The 19,694-nt window shown below is 33.2% G+C and overlaps 1 protein-coding gene and 1 pseudogene across 2 annotated transcripts in view; both read left to right on the top strand.

The window, feature by feature from the left end:
- DNAAF10 (dynein axonemal assembly factor 10) overlaps nt 1-18,992 on the top strand; it is a 40,680-nt gene extending 21,688 nt beyond the window's left edge. For both annotated transcript variants that reach the window (XM_074287098.1, XM_074287099.1), the window contains exons 3-8: nt 1,596-1,726; nt 3,811-3,912; nt 9,579-9,694; nt 10,156-10,290; nt 14,750-14,847; nt 18,139-18,992. In XM_074287098.1, coding sequence (XP_074143199.1) covers nt 1,596-1,726; nt 3,811-3,912; nt 9,579-9,694; nt 10,156-10,290; nt 14,750-14,847; nt 18,139-18,346 — 790 coding nt within the window. In that variant the 3' untranslated portion in view covers nt 18,347-18,992. The remainder of the gene's footprint in view (nt 1-1,595; nt 1,727-3,810; nt 3,913-9,578; nt 9,695-10,155; nt 10,291-14,749; nt 14,848-18,138) is intronic.
- LOC141554869 (synaptonemal complex protein 3 pseudogene) lies at nt 10,484-13,308 on the top strand (annotated as a pseudogene).
- Nucleotides 18,993-19,694: the final 702 nt, after the last annotated feature.

Raw genomic sequence — 19,694 nt, 5'->3', positions numbered from 1 at the left:
ATTTACTCTACAGAATTATCTTGGCTAACATCCTGACACATAACACTTTAGAAGAAAATTGTCTTGAAATTATTATTTAGTAGCTTAGTCTTATGTCCTTGAGGAAATTGAAATTATTCAGAATTCTTCTTTGTATTAATTGCTTCATGGAGAAATAGCAACCATCAACAGGCATAGGACATAAGGTGAAATATTAAAAGAGAGAAAGATTAGAAAGGTTCCCTCAGGGAAAAAAAAAAAGAGAGAGAGACATGAAGGCAAAAGGAGGATAGATTGAGAAATAGGAATTTGTATAAACTAATGGATATTGGCAACTCATCTGTTACTTATGCATAGTAATATCTATGTATCAGAAGCAGGATTTGAACATGTCTTCTTGATTCCAAGGCTGAACTTTTATTCAAAACAAATAAACCTTATCTTACAAAATAAGTTGACAGACAAGGTTTGCAGTTCATGAAGTCATTTTTTTTCTTTTTTGTTTCCTAGTAAATTTATTTATTTTTAATACACATTGCTTTATGAATAATATTGGAAGAGAAAAATGAGCCTAAAAGGGAAAAACCATGAGAAAGGGGAAAAAAAAAGCAACAGAAAAAAGAAGTGAACATAGCATATGTTGATGTACATTCAATTCAGTCTCTTTAGCTCTTTTTCTGGATGCAGATGGCATTTGCCCAAGTCTGTTGGGATTACTTTGGATCACTGAACCATTGGGAAGAACCAAGTTTTTCATAGCTGATCATTGCACATTCTTGCTGTTAATTGTGTACAATATATTTATGGTTTTGCTTGTTTCACTCAGTATAAATCTTTCCAGGTTTTTCTAAAATCAGCTTGTTCATCATTTTTTATAGAAAATAATAATCCATTACCTTCATATACTACAACTTGTTAAGCTATTCCCTTTTTTCTCAAAAAAATATAATACTAAATATTAAAAGAAGGAAAAATTAGGAAAAACTCCAACTGGAAAAACATAAGGAATTGGAAAAGAAATTGGAAAAAAAAAAAAGAGTTTGTTAAAACTAGCTCTGCCAGGACAACCTTATCTCTGAAACTTCCTGTCTAGAGTACATACTTATACCTGCCAATCATTATTAAAGCAGTTTGGAATATTTGAGTCTATATAATATGTCACAGCTAGTATTTAAAATGATGTATAGTATTTAAGCACACTAAAAAAAAAAAAATGTAATTATTTCAGTAGAGAAGACATCTGGAATTCACACTGAAAGCAAAAGTATATCCCTTCTATTAAGGGAAATTTCTCATTAGTATAAAATTAAAACTATCTTATCTACATATCTGGATATTAGTAAATAGTCTCAGCCAAAATTCCAGTGCCGACTTTGGTTGTAATTTAAACTAGTTAGCATTTGCTTTTTATTATGGGATGTTTTAGTTTAAATCTGAAGGTTTTGTTAAGCAATAGGGTGTTAAGTGGAAAGGTAAGAGGAGGCTGAAATGCAATACATTTTAAAACTAATATGTTTCACAGAAAACTTTTATAACAATTTGAACATTGTTTTATTTTAGTACCAAATTTTACTATAAAACTAAGTATGCTATGTTTTCTGTTTTCTGTTGTGTAGGAATTTGGAAGCTCCACTGACTCCAGTGTATTCTGTAAAAGGTCATAAGGAAATCATAAATGCTATAGATGGTGTAGGTGGCTTAGGAATTGGGGAAGGAGCACCAGAAATTGTAACTGGAAGCCGAGATGGTGAGTCAGCAAACTCTGTATCTTTTCCAGGGAGAAAAATCCATCGATCTTTGTGAACACTGAAGTAGGAAAAAAAAAGTCTTTTTTAACACCTAATTTTAGCTATATTTATTTCCCTCATTTGAGTCTATTTGTCTATAGAATTTTATAATAGTAATTATTTCACATTCCTATAGCAGTTTGTCCTTTATAATTTTATTTGATACTTAAACAAAGGTGAGGTAGGTAAAATGTTTGATATTAACTACATTTACTAAATGAGGAAATGGAGAGAGGGGTGTTTTATCTGTGATTCCACAGTTGGTCTGTGGTAGAACTGAAACTAGAACCTAGAGATTCTTAGACCTAGGCCAGTAGCCTCTTCATTATGCCATTGGATGAGTTTGAATTTGAAACTGTCATCTTTTATTAATTTTCAGGTAAAACCAAATGGCATTAGATAAAATTAATATCTTAGTGTAATGGAATGACATTTGCTATTAGCTTTGTACTGACCAAATCATTAAAATGTGTTTTCCCGTGAATCTTGTAGATGTTTAAAATCTAGCAACTGCCAATTTAATGTGAATGGCAGCTTCTCTTTTTCTACTTAAAAAAAAATTTTTTTTAGTGCAAGTAAAAATTGCCAAATTGATAGCTGTTAAAAGGCAAAGGATTCTATTGTCTCCCAGGTTTCTTCAGTGCTGTTACCCCTATTCTGTCTTAGGCCAGACTTCTTTGTAACTTGATGGAGAGGGAATAGGGAAATGCAAGCACTTACTAAGCATGCTGGGGGAAGGAGAAAGAAGTTCCTTGAGCTGCCGGTGAATGTTTTTCAGTAGAGGCTTTGAAGCAGTTTTTATGGTTCTTATTTATAATCACCAAATATATAAATTTTATACGGAAATTTTATATACATGCTTGCATACTTTTTCAAAAATTTTATATTTTTTACATATTTCCATTTTTACTGTCTTTTATGCTACCCTGAAGTAGTGACTATTTCATTTTTCTTTTTGTAAGCCCAGTGCCTAACATGATGCCTGAATCAAAATAGGCACTTAATGAATTTTTGTTAATTGATTGATTTTCTAAACTTCTCCTTCCTACTGACTGCCTTACAAGGTAACCCTGTATCAATATACACATTTCTGTCTCTCCAGGTGTGATGTAGGAATAGCTGATGAATCCAGTTAATAATTTATTAATAATAATTTACATGTTCAAGTAAAAGGCAGAAATGGACATTGAAATTATTTAGCTTTCACTTAATAAACATTTGTTCTATTTTTATTGTACACTATGTACTACATTAGATTCTGTGTCCTTAAGGATTTTATCATCTTGAAATTGATTAGAGAAGAAAGATTACCTTTAATTTTATTCTGCTCTTTTTCTCCATTACTAAAAGAAAATGAAAGTTGATTTTGAAAGAAATGATATCTTTGAGTTCAACATAAAGTACAACAGCTATAGAAGCATATAGTAGGCCCTTATTAAATATTTGTTGATTGTATTGTTTCTTGTACCTCTAAATCAGGTAACATCAGTGAAAAGAGGGAGAGAATAAAATGACAACAATAATGAAGCATTTTTGATAGGTTAGATCTTATGTGATTTAAGATCTTAAGCAAGTAACAATTCTGCTGTCTTTATGAGTGAAACCTAGATTATGAATTATTTTAAAATGGCTTTTAAAAATTCATTAATATGGAAAACCATTCTGGTGATTTTGATGTTATTTCTGTGATTGTACAGTATTCCTTAGGATTCATATAGTGACAGGTTTAAGGCTTGAAAAGACCTTGGATGTTATCTAGTCTAATCCCCTTATTTTTCACATAAGAATAAACTGAAATACACAAGAGTGTGTGATTTTTCTCAAAGCCCCTCAAGTGACTTTCTAGGCCCTCTGACTTCATATTTAGTGCTTTTTCCATGATATTCTTTCCTAATTATTACAGGTCAGAAAATATAAATTTCCTCAGATATTATAACACTTAAAACCCTATCAATAATTGATTTTAGGAGTATGTTATAAGAAAACTAAAAGGAAACTAACTAATATCCATCTTGTTTTACCAATCCTTTTTTATTCCTGATAGGAACTGTGAAGGTATGGGACCCCAGGCAAAAAGATGTCCCTGTGGCTAATATGGAACCCGTACAAGGAGAAAGCAAGAGAGATTGTTGGACTGTTGCATTTGGTAAATTATTAATCAACATTTGCATTTTTAGATATCAGATTACAAAATATAAGCGAACCCTTGAAGAAATTTTAAGAATTATATAATTGAAGCCTCCTTTTAGGATTATCTGATTTATACAGAATTTTTTAAAGAGAATATTTACCTAGATTTAGGAAACCAGAAACTTTTTTTAGCACTGAATGCGGGTTTAAGAAACACTCTTTAGTGATACTCCTCACCCAAGCAAATAAGTTTGTGAAAGAAAATAGAAATAGGTAGGAGATAGGAAGGGAAAGACAAAAAATAAGGATTAGCAAAGGGCTACCAATTTTATTTCTTCAAGTAAGATTCCATATAGGGAACTTATGTCAGTTTGCTCTCCCCATTTGATATATACTTAAATTAAAAGTACTAAATTGTTTTCTGAATTTTTTTATGTTAGTACATTCAAATATATTCTTATAATTATTTATGTTATTAATAATTGTCATATGTATTGTTATCAAAACCAACAGAATATTAATACCAATTCTAGTAGTCATTTTTGCTTTTACTTGATTAAGTGATAAGGTAATCTTCTGAATGTTCTCTTCCATCTGTTAGCATAGATATCAGAAGTGGATACACATATCCCATAGGCATATTATACACACATACATAGATATATACATATATGTACGTCAGGGAACTCCTGATAAGAAGACTCTCTCTACCAGATCACATTAGCACTTTCTCCCAATTCCTTGTCATAGACAAGTTTCATGGATCATTAAGAAGTTAGGTGACTTGCTTATGGTTATAATCACCGTGTTTTATAGGGAGTACTCGAGCAAAAGTTTTGGGAACCCAAATCCAGGTCACCATTCCCTGAGCTGGACTGCTTTTCCACCTACAGCCACAGCAGTTAGAAAAATACCATTTTACTACATAATATATTATTAATATATTATTGATGATTGATATTATTGATCATTAAAATGCTGGCATCCTTTGCAGTGCATACCAACTGGTTTTTTATTATTATTATTATTATTTTTTCCCCCTCAATTTGATTTAAAACATATTTAACATTTTTTTTTAAATTTTGAGTTTCAAATGCTGTCTCTTCCTCCTACATCTCCCTCCTTCTTAAGAAGGTAAGCAATTTGATATAAATTATACACATGAAATCTTGCAAAATATTTCCATATTAGCTGTGTTGCAAAAGAAAATGTGGACTCAAAAAAAAAAAAACCCAAGAAAAATGAAGAAAATAAAAAGTTTCCTTTGATCTGCATTCATACTCCATCACTTTTTTCTCTAGAGGTGGATAGCATTTTTTATCATAACTCCTTTGAGAATTGTCTTGGAATCATATTGAGAAGAACAGCTAGTCATTCACAATTGCTCATCATACAGTATTACTGTTACTGTGCAATGTCCTTGTCTTATTTGGTACTAAACTCTTTCCTTCTCCAAAGATCTGACAAGGACCACCATCCCTTTTATGACTTTGGCTCTTGCTTTCTGGTGATTTCACATACTTTTGTCCTTTCTGCCTGAGACCATGGCTCCTGCTCCCCTGGTCCCTTGCACTCAGCCCTCTTTGCCCTTGAACTGTGATCTAGTAGTGCATCTGAGAAATATGGCAGAGTCCCAACCTGCGTACCCACAAAAGGTCCTCTGTAATCTGAGGCCAGTCACTCACTTCCTGTCTGTGGGCTGAGAGCATGTGGTGCTGGCACTGATGTAGCTACTTCCCAGGTCTGCAACTGGCTTTGCCACGGCACAGACCATTGTACCCTCCAGGCTTGACCACCACTCGACCACTGCTGCCACTTGTGTATGATAGGCTTTTCTGCCAGCTTCCTAAGTTGTCTTGGCCTGCAAACTTGTTTCAGCTCAATTTTGTGTTGGCTCTGCTGCTCCAGAATTAGATTTGCAGAGTTATTTTAAAGTTGTTTGGATTAGAATTTGGGAGAGTTCAGGGGAGTTCCTACTTCTATTCTGTCATTTTGGTTCTGCCTCCAGTTTGCTTTTCTATTTCTGTATTCCTCATCGCCTAACATAATGCTCTGTAGGTAGAAGGCATTCCCTCAGTGGGTGTTGAATAAAGAAATGAACTGTTTAATTGCTGGTTTTTTTTTTTTTTAAGTGAACATTGTTTAAGATATTTAAGAATACATCATCCAGAAGTTACTAATGAAGTCAACACCACTATTTTAGGAAAAAACATAACACTCAATTGTCCTGTGGCTCTGATCACCATGCTTGTGACGTCCCTCTCTTACTGCCCCACCCCCTTATACATGTTGTCTTCTATTAAGATGTGAGCTCCCGCAGAGCCCAGATGGCAAAGTAAAGGTAGGGACTCGTCCAACCTCCTCTCAAAACACCTCAAATTCTTTTAGATAATGATTTTAACAAATATTAGAGCATCAGAACACCCAAAAAGACAGAGTAGGACATTTTCCAGTAGAGGATATGCTTACATATTTTGAAACCTTTCAAGCCTTCTTATACCTATTCTCTTGTACTCTCCATTCCAGTGACACTGGCCTCCTGACTATTTATTCCACAAACAAGACCCTTTAGTCTTTGGTTCCAGGCATTTTCTATTGATGTGACTTGTGCTTGGTATGCTTTCTCTCCTCCTCTCCAGCTACTAGTATTTTTAAATCCCAACTAAAATCCCATTTTCATAAGAAACCTTTCCTAACTCTCTTAATTCTAGTGCTTTTGCTCTGTTAATTATTTCCTATTTGGCTTTTTATATAACTTGCTTGTACATATTCATTTACTTCTTTTTTCCCTCATTGAATTTTGAGCAGACACTGTCTTGCCACTTTTTTTTTTTTTTTTTTTAATCCCTAGGACTTAGTAAGTGCTTAATAAATACCTATTGATTGACTAAGGTATAGGGGAAGCACTTTCAGCTGGGTGCCAGGTCAAATACTCTTTTCCATTCTGGCATACTGATTCTTATGGCTATTAAATCGTCTCAAAAATGAATTTTTTGGAGTAGAACCAAGAGAACTGAGTAGAAACCGCAAATAGCCAAACTCTCCCAACATTCTCCTTCAACCAACTTTAAAATAACATAAAATCAAATTCTGGAGCAGCATAGCCAACAAAAGGTTGTGGTGAGACATTTTTGTAGCCCAAGGTAACTTAGGAGGGTGGTAGGAAAGGTCTCTTAGACTGGAATGGGAATCAACCGAGAGTAACGGCACTACCAGTGAGCCTTGGAGGCAGTTGTCATGACAGCAGCAGGCACAAAAATTAAAAAGCAGAATTGGCCAAATTGAAGAAAAAAAAAATACAAAAGCTCACTGGAAAAAAAAAATCTTTAAAATTATAACATAAGATATCAAGAAACAAAATAAAAGTCAAAAAAAGGAAAAAATAAAAGAAAATGTGAAATAATCTTGTTGGAAAAAACACCTGACCTGGAAAATAAATCCAGGAAAGATAATTTAAAAATTAATGAACTTCCTGAAAATAGTGGCAAAAAAAAAAAAAAAAAAAAGATCCAAGACATCATATTTCAAGAAATAAGTATCAAAAATGAAAAGGACGAGTATACCACACTAATGAAGAGAAAGTTTAAGTAATTATCAGAAGCTGTTATGACCAATATTATGCCACAAAACTTGGCAGTCTTAAGTGAAATGATCATGAAGAATTGTATACACTTTTGAACAACAACAAAATGACAAAATCAATCTGTTACTGGCTAAGAAACAGTGGTGTATTGGTGGAATAGACAACACATGGTAGTAACATTTTGACCTTAAATTTGATAAGCCTGAAAATCTTTACTGCTTTGTAGAGAGTCACAGACAGTGGAGGAACTCTAGGTGAGGTATAAGACCCTTCAGCCCAGAGGAAACCTGCTGACAATGTCTGGTTCAGCTTCCTGCCTCCCCTAAGGGCCCTCTACCTTCCTGAGAATTCAGGGGGTGATGACAACCCGTGTTGTGATTGAAGCAGAGTGATACCAGGTGGCAAACTGTGTACAATGGCAAGTTGTTTATGTGGTTCTACGTGCACAGTATGTATACTTAGCATATGTGCAGTATTGTTTTAGTTACATAAGGGTATTAGGATATATAAGAGTGAAAGAACTGGGAATAAAAGGACTCCATTTTTCTGCCATCCTCAGGAGTCTAGCCTTATCACTCCTCCACTAACATGGTATATTTTAATCACCCCAGCATGGGGGCTCTGGAAAGAACGGTACATTTTGTCACCCCAACTAGGACACTATTTTTAGTCACTCCAGGATGGGGACTCTAGAAAGCAGTACACAAGTCTTTGAGAGTAAGAGATCATTATATTGACAAAAAATTGCTGGGAAAATTGGAAAACAGTTTGGCAGAAACTAGGCATAGATCAATATCTCACATTGTATATATACTAAGACAAAATTGAAACATTTATATATAGAGTAATATAAGCAAATTAGGAGATAATGGAAATTTTTACCTATCAATTTTATGGGTAAGATAAAAATCTCATCAAACAAGAGAGAAAGATAGGCTCAAAAACTAAAATGGATCATTTTGATTAAATGAAAGGTTAATGTTTTTACATAAATAATTATGTATAAATAATTATTATCCTGATCAGTACAGTAATCCAAGATAATTTAAGGGCTCACAATGAAAAATGCTATCTCCAGAGAGAAAACTAATTGATTAACTCTGATCAATTAAGTATAATTTTTTTCACTTTATTTTTCTTGCCTCTTTTTTTTTTTTTTTTTTTTTTTTTGATAATATGGCTAATCTAGAAATACTTTGCATGGTTTCACATGTATAACTGATACATTGCTTGCCTTTTCATTGGATGGGATAGTTACTGAATGGAGGGAGAGAGTTTAGAACTCAAATTAAGAAAAAAAATTTTAAAAAGTAAATTCTTTAAACAAAAGAAAACCAAAAACATGAACTTTTTTGTTCTACTTAATTCCTTTCATCATTTTATTCACAAAATATAGGTTTAAGTTTAATTGTGTTAAGTTAAAGAACAAATGGTTTATTAATGTGATGAGAGTAAATATAATATGGTAGCCTCTCAAGTCTTTCAGCTTCAAATTTATGATCATATAATCATTAAAAGTTCAGGCTTTTTTCCCCCTTTATTGAAAACATATTCTTCCTTATAGCACATTACATAGGACTTTTTCAACTTTAAGCAGAAGAAAGGTTTAATACAGTTACAGTATTGTGAATACAATATTTCTGTGTCTCAGCCCACAATTCATACTAGCACTGATTTGAGGATATGAATACAGAAAATTTAACTGAAACAGATATACATTATAACACATATTCATAAGATCATCATTCAGTAGTTCTTTTTTAATGAAGATAGCTTTTTGGCACATATTTATATGTAGTATCTGAAGATATTTAAATACCTGTCCACAGAAATGGAGCCAGAAAAATGTCCTTTGTTATACTTTGCCAAATGCCTGATATTTACTTTAGGTGACAAATAATGTCATATATCCTAAAATTTGCCTTTAATATCAGATATAGTTTATCAATTTTGATGATCTTTCAAACTCATTAAAAATATATTTACATTTCTATATGTTTCTGTATAGGTCATACATTAGGTTCCATATTAACAGGGCAATTTGCAGGAGCATTTTTTAGTAATGATTTTAAATTGGAATGTTGTATGTCTATTTACAGGCAATGCTTATAATCAAGAGGAACGTGTTGTATGTGCTGGTTATGACAACGGGGATGTCAAACTATTTGATCTAAAAAATATGTCGTTAAGATGGGAAACAAATATTAAAAATGGGGTAATGTATATTCTGACTCTTGGTCATTTCACTGAACTTTTTTTTACAATCATCTTTGTACTATTGGATTGGAATAGAGCACACATAAATCTCCTTTGCATAAAAAGGGCCTTTTCCCCTAAGGCTTAAACATGGATAACCCAAACTTACCTTTGAAGTCCCAGAAGTTTATACCTTCAGAAGAGAATGCTCTATTTACAATTTTCTAATGTTCACTTACTGTTCAAATAAGGATGCTGTTTTCACCTTTGTCCATAGAATAGAGCATCAAAAATGTTGTAGTTCATCTAAGAAAGAAAATTGATTATAAAAGGAAAAGAACCTCATATACTAGTTCAAAAAATTAAATGGACACTACATTATTCTTGTTTGCTCCTAATTTTGAGGCAGCTTTGTTCAGTTCAAGAAAACTGATTAATAGTGATGATATCGTCATGAATGTTTGTATTCTTGATTTTTAGGTTTGTAGTGTGGAGTTTGACAGGAAAGACATCAGTATGAATAAACTAGTAGCTACATCACTAGAAGGAAAATTTCATGTTTTTGATATGAGAACTCAGCATCCAACCAAAGGATTTGCCTCTGTTTCAGAAAAGGTAGAGTGTGAAGTAAATGTCTTTGGTAAAAATGGTTCTTTTGTTTTGCCTAAAGAAAGTGACTTTTCATTTGGACTCTCAAATTTCTTCCAGAACCTTATATAAAAGTTATTGTTTTAAAACTTTATAGCATATGGGCAAGGTAGATTTCTCATATTCAGATGTAAATTTTAAATATCTGGTAGGGAAAAACATGGATATAGGAAGTGAGAGAAAGTGAAGAATCAAAGACAACACCTAGGTTTATAACGAGTAGGATGGTGGTGCCCTCAACAGCATTAGGAAAGTTAAGATTGATTTACGGGTTATTTGCAAAGATATTAAAAATTGCTGGTGTTCTCTCAATTGACCAGTTTTCCTGCCTTTTTTAAATTGTACTTAGAGTTTATTAATCTTTAATACTATCCTATACATCATCATATTTTTTACTTTAGAGTTTGGACAAGTCATCTGGTACCAAAATGGTAACAAAGCAAGCAAAAAAATTTTTTTTGTATTAATAGCTTTCTATTTTCAAAATATATTCAGAGATGGTTTTCAACATTCACCCTGGCAACCTTGTGTTCCAAATTTTTTCTCCCTCTCTTACCTCTACCTCCTCTCCTAGAGAGCAAGTAATCTGATATAGGTTAAACATGAATTATTCTTCATTACATATTTCTACAGTTATGCTACACAAAAAAAAAATCAGATCAGAAAGGGGAAAAAAATTATAAAAAATAAAAAACAAGTAAACAACAAAAAAGATGAAAATACTATGTTGTGATCCACATTCAGTCCCCACAATCCTTTCTCTGGATGCAGATGGCTCTCTCCATCACAAGTCTATTAGAATTGGCCTGAATTCACCTCATTGTTGAAAAGAGCCATGTCCATGAGAATTGATCATCACATAATCTTGTTGCTGCGTATAATGTTCTCTTGATTCTATACACTTTACTTAGCATCAGTTCATGTCTCTCCAGATCTTTCTGAAATCATCCTGTTGATAATTCCTTATAGAACAATAATATTTCATAACATTCATATACCGTAGCTTATTTAGCCATTTCTCCAGCTGATGGACACCCACTGCTTCCATTTTTTGCCACTACAAAAAGGGCTGCCACAAACATTTTGCACATGTGGGGTCTTTTTCCCTTTTTGTTTTTGATATAGGCCCAGTAGAGACACTGCTGGATCAAAGAGTATGCACAGTTTGATAGCCCTGTGGGTATAGTTCCAAATTGCTCTCCAGAATGGTTAGATAAGTTCACAACTCCACTAACAATGTATTAGTATTGTCAGTTTTCCTACATCTCCCAACATTTATCATTATCTTTTCCTGTCATCTTAACCAATTTGAGAGGCTTGTCTCAAAATTGTCTTAATTTGCATTTCTTTGATCAATAGTGATTTAGAGCATTTTTTCATATGACTAGAAATGGATTTCTTCATCTGAAAATTGTCTTTTATCTTTTGACTATTTATCAGTTGGAGAATGGCAGCAAGCAAATTTAAGACTAAAATCCTCTGTATCTACTTTTTTACCAAAAAGAGATTGTTCTTTTTCGGAGTATTTATTATATCATAAAGGTAAAAAAAAAGTTAACATAGTAATGATAATATAGCTCAGATTCTATATTGTTTACAATTTTCCCAAACTTTTCTTGCCTCATAGCAACCCTATTAGAGAGCTACTAAAGCTACTAAAACTGTTATCCTTATTTTATAGATGAAGAATCTGAGAGTGAGAAAATGGCTTTACAGATAAGGTCAAACCCCATATCTTTTCAGATTCAAGGGGCCTGGTTTTAAATACTGTCTTTGCTATTTTACAGCCTCTATGATTCTATGCAAATGATCCTCTCTGGGCCTCAGTTTCTCCAGAAATGAGGGACGACTAGATGACCATGTTGACTTTTCCTGTCTTAGTCTGTCACCCTTTGAAAGAGCTCTTTCATTCTTTGGTCTCCAGATCTTGCAGTTTTTTCTGGTCAACACATCCTCTATCTAAAACATGTGAATGTGTGAATTCATTATGCCAGATATCCTTTTGAAAATATTCATTTTGATAACTGTCATCTCTCACCATTCTGCTTGTCCTCTTAGCTCCCAAGGCCTGAGGCATAGTTGAGTCTTGGGTAAGAGTCTACTTCCCTTCCAAGGGCTGAGTTGAGTCCAGGGAAGGGCTGAAGGAACCATCCAATACTCCCCCCCCCCACCCCAGTTCCTTCAGGATGACTGAGCTTGGAACACAAAGAAAAGCCCCTCCATAGTTCACATTCTCTATTGTAATTAGAAATAGCAATAATAAATTAATTAATTACAGATTTTTTGAGAAGAAAACATTTCCCAGGAAAATCTGGGAAACTAGAAATAGAAACTGATTTGAGCTGAGCTTATGACTTTGATAAAGACGACAATAAAAATATGAGTGGTTCTTTTGCTAGGGAAGCAAAGACTAAGTAATCGAAACACGTGAGGAAAAAAGACCTACAGTTATTACTCATGGAACAGTTGAAGATGGGAGTGGAGGGGCAGAGAACAAAATATACTGGAAAGACTTGGATAATAGCTTTTCTTGCAAAGAGGAAAATATTGGAGATGTATATCAAAGCTTCTCAAAACTGGTAATTAGAATTTGGAAAGCACAACCATGAATATAGTTCCTAATATTATTTTAGCAGTGGGATATAGATGTTCAGAAAACTGAGAAACAGAGAAAAAAATTAGCTAATACGTTTTGAAAACAACAAAAGGTTTTTTTTCCCTTTTATCAAGCCAGAATGCTTAAGAGCCAGAGAGAAATACAATTAAACAACCATGTGAACAATTCTTAAAGAATATGGAAGACTTGGAGAAGAACCACAAAAACCTTTTTTACAGGTATATAAAATAAATGTCAAGAAATGACCACATTACAAAAAAAAATCATGATGAACACTTAGTAGTAAGAAATAGTAGGGGGTTGAAAACCTCTTCAATTCATGTTATTCTGATGATTTTTGAAAGAAAGGACTTAGCTCTAAGTCATATGATGCAATTACAGCCATTAGCTAAAGGAAGTGCAGGTGTGTTATAGCTTAAGAAAACTAAAAGTTATTTGTTGTTACCTAGCTTGTTTATCAGTACAAGATCCTCTTTGACTGAAAATGCCTATGTGAATAGTAAATATCAGTATTAATGAATATTTCCCCTAATAGCAATGAAAAACTCTTGGCTTCTAACAATAAAGTTTTAATTGAATTTTTAAAAATACATTCACTGTGCTAGAAATAGTTAAATTTTTTAATTCACATAAAGAGAAGTGAATTACATTGTGCTGTGGGAAATGGAAAAGGATCTTTAATATCATGACATCTTTCTCTTTAAAATTTCCTTGAAATTGCACATATTTAACATATACTGGATTACTTGACTTCTGGGTAGGTAGGGAAGAGATTTGGAACACAAGGTTTTTGCAAAGATCAGTGTTGAAAATTTATCCATGCAAATGTTTAGAAAATAAAAAGTTTTAATGGAAAAAAAAATTTTCTTGAACTCCTATTACAATGCAATTCATTATTACATGGATTAAGAAATTAAGTAATTGAAATCATATCTCCTGAAATGTAACTATACTATTATAAGTTGTATTGGTCCTGTGTCCTGATATCAATTTCATACAAGGGTTTTCATGATGTTTCTAGTTATCAATCTTAGATTTAGAGGTAAAAGGTCTTCAGAGATGGTCTAAACCTTCAATTTACACACTGAAAAATTGGAGGCAAGGCGCGGCTTGGTGGTGCAGCAGAGAGAGCACTAGCTCAGGAGTCAAGAGGACCTAAGTTCAAATTTGACCTCAGACATGTACTAACTTCTATGATCCTGGGCAAGTTCCTAAACTCCAATTGTGGAGAATAAGAGAAAGGGAGGGAAAAAGGGAAGGAGAGAGAGAGAGAGGGAGAGGGAGAGGAAGACAGGCAAAAAGGGGAGAATGAGGGAGATTCTTCAAGCTAGTAAGCAAATTAATCAACTCTCAAATTCAGTGATCTTTGAATGAAGTCTCATGAGAATAAAAAATTTAAACTTCTTCTGATGCCCTTTGTTAAGCAGAATAAATTTAGTAGAAGAAAAATCTTAGCTTTTAGACAGAGACAGAGAGGAGAAAAAAAATAATTGGGAACCAGAAAGATTAAATGACTTGCCCAGAGTCACACAGTTTTTCCAATTCAAAATTGGATTCTCTTTTAGCTGTATCATGTAATTGTTATTTTGTTTTCCTATTTTCTTGATGGCTTCTTTAAGGAAAAAAAATACAATTAAAAAGTTTTACCCAACCTCTGATAGCCATTATAAAGAGTAAAATTTCATTAGATTCCTAAAAACTGACCCAATTCAATTTGTGAAAATATATATTTGTTGAATTTCTTTTCTTAAGTGTATTTTTATTCATCAGTTTATTTGTAACTAGTGGAATGATTCTGATCCTTTTTAGGCCCATAAATCTACTGTATGGCAAGTCCGACATCTGCCCCAGAATAGAGAGATCTTTATGACTGCTGGAGGTGCAGGGGCCCTTCATCTGTGGAAGTAGTAAGTCTTCTCTTAATGCATGTGATTTCTTCTGATTGTTTTTTGTTTGTTTTAAGATGCTTTATATAAAAACAGATTTAATTTTTTGTATTTATTCACTCAATTTAATCCCTTTTGACATAATTTGAAATTTCCTTTTCCTGAATAAATGCTACTGTCCTTACATTTCATTACATGTTTTCATTCATTTAAATTAAAAAAAGATTGTTTTCTTTTGCAAATCTGAAATATTGCAAATTACAGCATTATATTTGATCAGATTATGTACAGATTCAGATGGCACAGGAACAATTCCTTCCCCCCCCCCCAATCTATTAATCATCATTATAGTTGTTTTTTTAACATCAAGAAAGATAAAGTTAAACATCCCAAATGGGGAGACTTTAAGGATATCTAATCATAGAAAATGGCATTATTATTATCTTGTATTTAATTCTTCAACCTAGGAAGCAAATCAATAAACTCTTAATGTCAGTATCCTTTGAATGAAGCCTTTTAAGAATGAAAAGTTTAAACTGCTTCTGGTGGCCTTTGCTAAGCAGAATAGACTTGAAAGAACATTTTTTTTCCCACAGTTTGACATGAAAAAAGAGAAGAAAACTTGACAGCTTAATGAGAAATGACAGATATTTCAAAAATAAAGTTTGATTAGGAGTATAAGAAGCTAAAGTAGTTGTGAAATACAATGTGGCAGTTAGAAAGTACCTGTCAGAGTAATCAAGGTTAAACAGGGATAGGAATCAAACTAACATTGCCTCTGAATCACTGAGCCAGAAGAACAGATTTAGAAGCAAATTCATTTTTTCCCATAGTGAGAATTGTAGTTGCATTAGATTGAAAACTCAAACAGAAAACTTTCTTTCTATATGTTGCTAAAGGAAAGGTAGATTTATTTTAAAAAGTACTATTAATATTTGCTAAATTGTCCTTGCTTTTGGTCCTTCATCTCATGTTTTCTTTTCACTGATTGGGATCAACTCTGCCTTTCTGTTGCTAAGTGTATGAACTAGGTGACTCATAAAAAGAAAGGGAGAGAGGGAAGAATAAAGATGAAATGGAAGATAGCAAAGACAGGAATTCATTCTGGAAAGGAGAGGCAAAGCCTCTGAATTAGTGTTCCTTACACAGCCTGAATTATTTACAGAGAATAATAAATCTAATAGCTAAATAATTTTTTTCTCAAATTGAAATAGTTACAAAAGGTTGTAAGCATAGAGATAGCCTCAGAAATGCTTGGGAAATGAAAATTGAATTTAAAAGTTTAAATTATACTTGATTTGAAGTAGAAGAAGCTAAGCTAATCATATCCTATGTAAATATATACTAGAACCATACATCAGACTATTAGAAAGAGGTTCAGTAGAACTACCGGGAAAACTTCATAGTGGCAAAGCAATGCCTCTCTAGAGAGTCTGGTTCCCCGGGTGGCTTTCATTGTGTGTCTGTGCTTATGTTCCCTTGGGCTATGTGTGTCCCGGACAAATCCTGTGTATTGGGCTATGCTATGAGCTCAGGTCTTAAGCGCAGACGTAAGCAATTTCTGGATAGTAATGGTGTTGTGTTATAAGATCAGCCATTGTGGCATCCTTGGCAAATTCTTTCAAGCCTTACCTATTCCCTATTCTTACACCTGGGTCAGAAGTCACAGGTCTTTTGTAGTCAGGAATAGATATTTTTAGAATATCTAAAAAAAATCTTAACAGACCGTCTAATCTAACTCCCTCATTTTACAGATGAAGAAACTGTTTCTCAGAGATCTGCAACTTTGTAACTTATTGTCATAGTTGCTTGGGCAATTTACAAGTTAGGTATCCTGTCTATGACCACAGCTAGTATGTGGCAGAGGCATGATTTTAATTTATGCCTTGCTACCTCCAAGGCTTGCCTGTTCCTTATCACTTATATCATGTTGCCTTTTATATTGTGTTTATGTGTATACATATACACAACTATGTACATATATATTGTCTTCATACATTATATGTATTATATATATATATGTTATATAAAATGTGTTTTTAAATATATATTTGTGCATACATTCGAAAATGATTCCCTGAGTTGTAAAAATCTTTGATACCTGAATGTTTGATCTCATTTAAAAGATATTTCCCATATAGATCTCTTTTCTCTATTTAATAATTTCAAATTTGAATACATTACCATTTATTCATCTCTATGTAGAAAACAGAACTGCAGGGCCTTGGCCCCAAATTATATTTCCCAATACACAGAGCTCATTTGCCCTTGACCATTGATGTCTTACTGATGAGAATGGATTAAAATTAATGAGGGACATAAAAACTTTAATGGATAATGGAAAGGGCTTTTTCCCCCCCCTTTACGTGATCTTTTAAATACTTAACAGCTTCAGCTCTTGCCAATAGACATATAAGCAAAGGGCTTTCCACTTAAATGATTTGTTCATCTGAATGTTTTATTCTTTTTAATTAAAATGAGAAGTAGTTGGGTCTAACAGACAGAGCATTGAAGTTATATCCCTACCTCTTCCTGCTCCATTTCTGATTTGCTGTGTGCCCCTTTATCCCTGTACTTCCACTAAGTACCTCTATGAAACGAAATAATAGTTGATACTTATACAGCTTAAAGAGATCCAAAGATTAATAAGTTGGTGTTGACTAATAATTTTGAACACCCTAAATTATTTTTCCTCAATATTGGTTATTATTTAGAAGTTATTAAAGCTCCCATTCCTACTTTGTTGATTCATGTTTTCATCTATAAAAATAAAAAAAACCTCTTTTATAATCTTTTCAAATAATTTATTCTAAGAATATTCTAAGTTCACACTCCTAGAAGTTGTCAAAGTTACACAAAGAAATTGAAATTGGGTCTTGAGAGCCATAGCAAATTAAAGGAGTAGTGGAAAGTAGTTCAGGAGTGACTACATCAGGCTTGTGTAGTTGAAACCTAGTAGAAATCATTTCTCAGTGTGCAGTGTTAAGACAGCCTCTGTCTTAACTGTGTTAATTCTATATTTTGGAATCACATCCTTGTACACAGTGTACAGAAAGAGCCTCTAGCTCACAGTAAGATATGCATTTGAAGGATCAGCATGTTCATTAACATGTTTTATTAAAATCACTTTTAGCAGAAGTAGAGGTTAGGGGCTGAATCTTTCTTTACATGCCTCCAGACACCAAAGTTTTTTGAACTGAATATGTCAAAGGATTATATTAGTGCTCTGCTTTTTCTGTGTGTATAGATACATGCACTGAATTCAAAATATTTTTAAGTTCTTATTCTTTATTTCTTTGGTTTTCTTTTCAGTGAATACCCTGTTCAACGTTCAAAGAAAGATTCTGAGGGCGTAGAGATGGGAGTAGCAGGTTCAGTAAGTCTGCTACAGAATGTAACCCTGTCAACTCAGCCCATTTCGAGCCTGGATTGGAGTCCAGATAAGAGGGGGCTCTGTGTCTGCAGTGCGTTTGATCAGACAGTGAGAGTATTAATTGTTACAAAACTCAATAAAGTTTGATCTGAGAATTTTGGACCTTGGAACTTCCCATGGAAACAGTTTAAATTTTAAGATGTCTTTGTAAATGGATGATGGTTTTGTTGTCATACACTGACATTCACTGGACAGAGCTGAGTTTGGCTGGTACAGAAAACATAAACGAACATGAAATATGGCCTCAGAATTGGGCATATGGAATGGAAAGGGCTATGATTCTCTTTACCTGACTGAATGTTTTCTCAGTTGCAGAGTATGGGAGTGATGGGGTTCTACAGATGAGTTGGTCCTAGAGCAAAGCAATGCATTTTTAAAGTTTCCAACAAAACAGCTCTATTTTTTATAATTTTGCCTCCATTTAATGTATTCTACATTTCCAAAGTTCAAAAGTTTTTCTTATACAACTATATTTCATTGTGATATGAAAAAGAAATCATTTATTCAATTCAAAGGAGTTTGTTTTGAAAATTACCATGAATTAACCTTAGTAAACATATTCACTCTGTGACATTTCAGTATCAGTTTCTTTGAAGGCTATTATTTGGTACTTATTTTATTCATAAAAACCCAGAATAGGTCAATGATTTTTTACTCACCAATGCTGTTCATAAAATTATTAAAATTTACAAAAATTGTTTCAAACTTAATAAAATTATTCTTATTCTTGAAAGATAAGACTTTTTCATTGTTTCTTAAGATCATTTTTAGTTATTGGAGATGTACAGGTTTGTGGGGCTTGGGCAGCTTTTTTTTTTTTTTTTTTTTTTTTTGACAAAAGCTTTTTTTACGTATTTTATATATAAATAAACTTCCAGTATCTAAAATATAAAGACATTGTATGATTCTGAGTGTCAGCCTAATAATAATAATAAGATACAAAGGGTAGCTACCAACTAGCAGGAAAAAGCAGTGAGAACTGATACTCACAGACAGAAAAAGATTAAAAAATAATAATTTTTTAAAAAGACTCAAAAAATCATGGTATTCTGCAGCTACTTAATGTCAGTAGAAACTATTCTTCTCAGCACCTGCAGAGCAACTTATGAACTTTAACAGATGTGCCTGGAACTTTAAGGTATTCAGTGACTTTACCAAGCTTATACAGCCAACCAGTGTGTGTCAGGGACAGGACACAGTACAGGTCTTTCTGTCTCCTGGACCAGGCCTTATGTACCACAATTCCTCCCATCATTTTATTCCAGAACAATAATTAGCAGCATTCATAACAATGATTCCAGGAAGTTCAGAAAAGTTTTGGTATGGTCTGCATGTAACTTATATCTGCAATAAACTGTGTAACATTAGGAGACAGCACCATCAAAAATAATTTTTTCCCATAGTACATGATTCAGTTATCCAGAGAATCAGCTTT

The sequence above is a fragment of the Sminthopsis crassicaudata genome, chromosome 2, assembly GCF_048593235.1.
Source record: "Sminthopsis crassicaudata isolate SCR6 chromosome 2, ASM4859323v1, whole genome shotgun sequence".
In the NCBI taxonomy this organism is placed as follows: Eukaryota; Metazoa; Chordata; class Mammalia; order Dasyuromorphia; family Dasyuridae; genus Sminthopsis; species Sminthopsis crassicaudata.
Note: the sequence above shows the minus strand (reverse complement) of the source record. Positions and strands in the feature narration are given on the sequence as shown.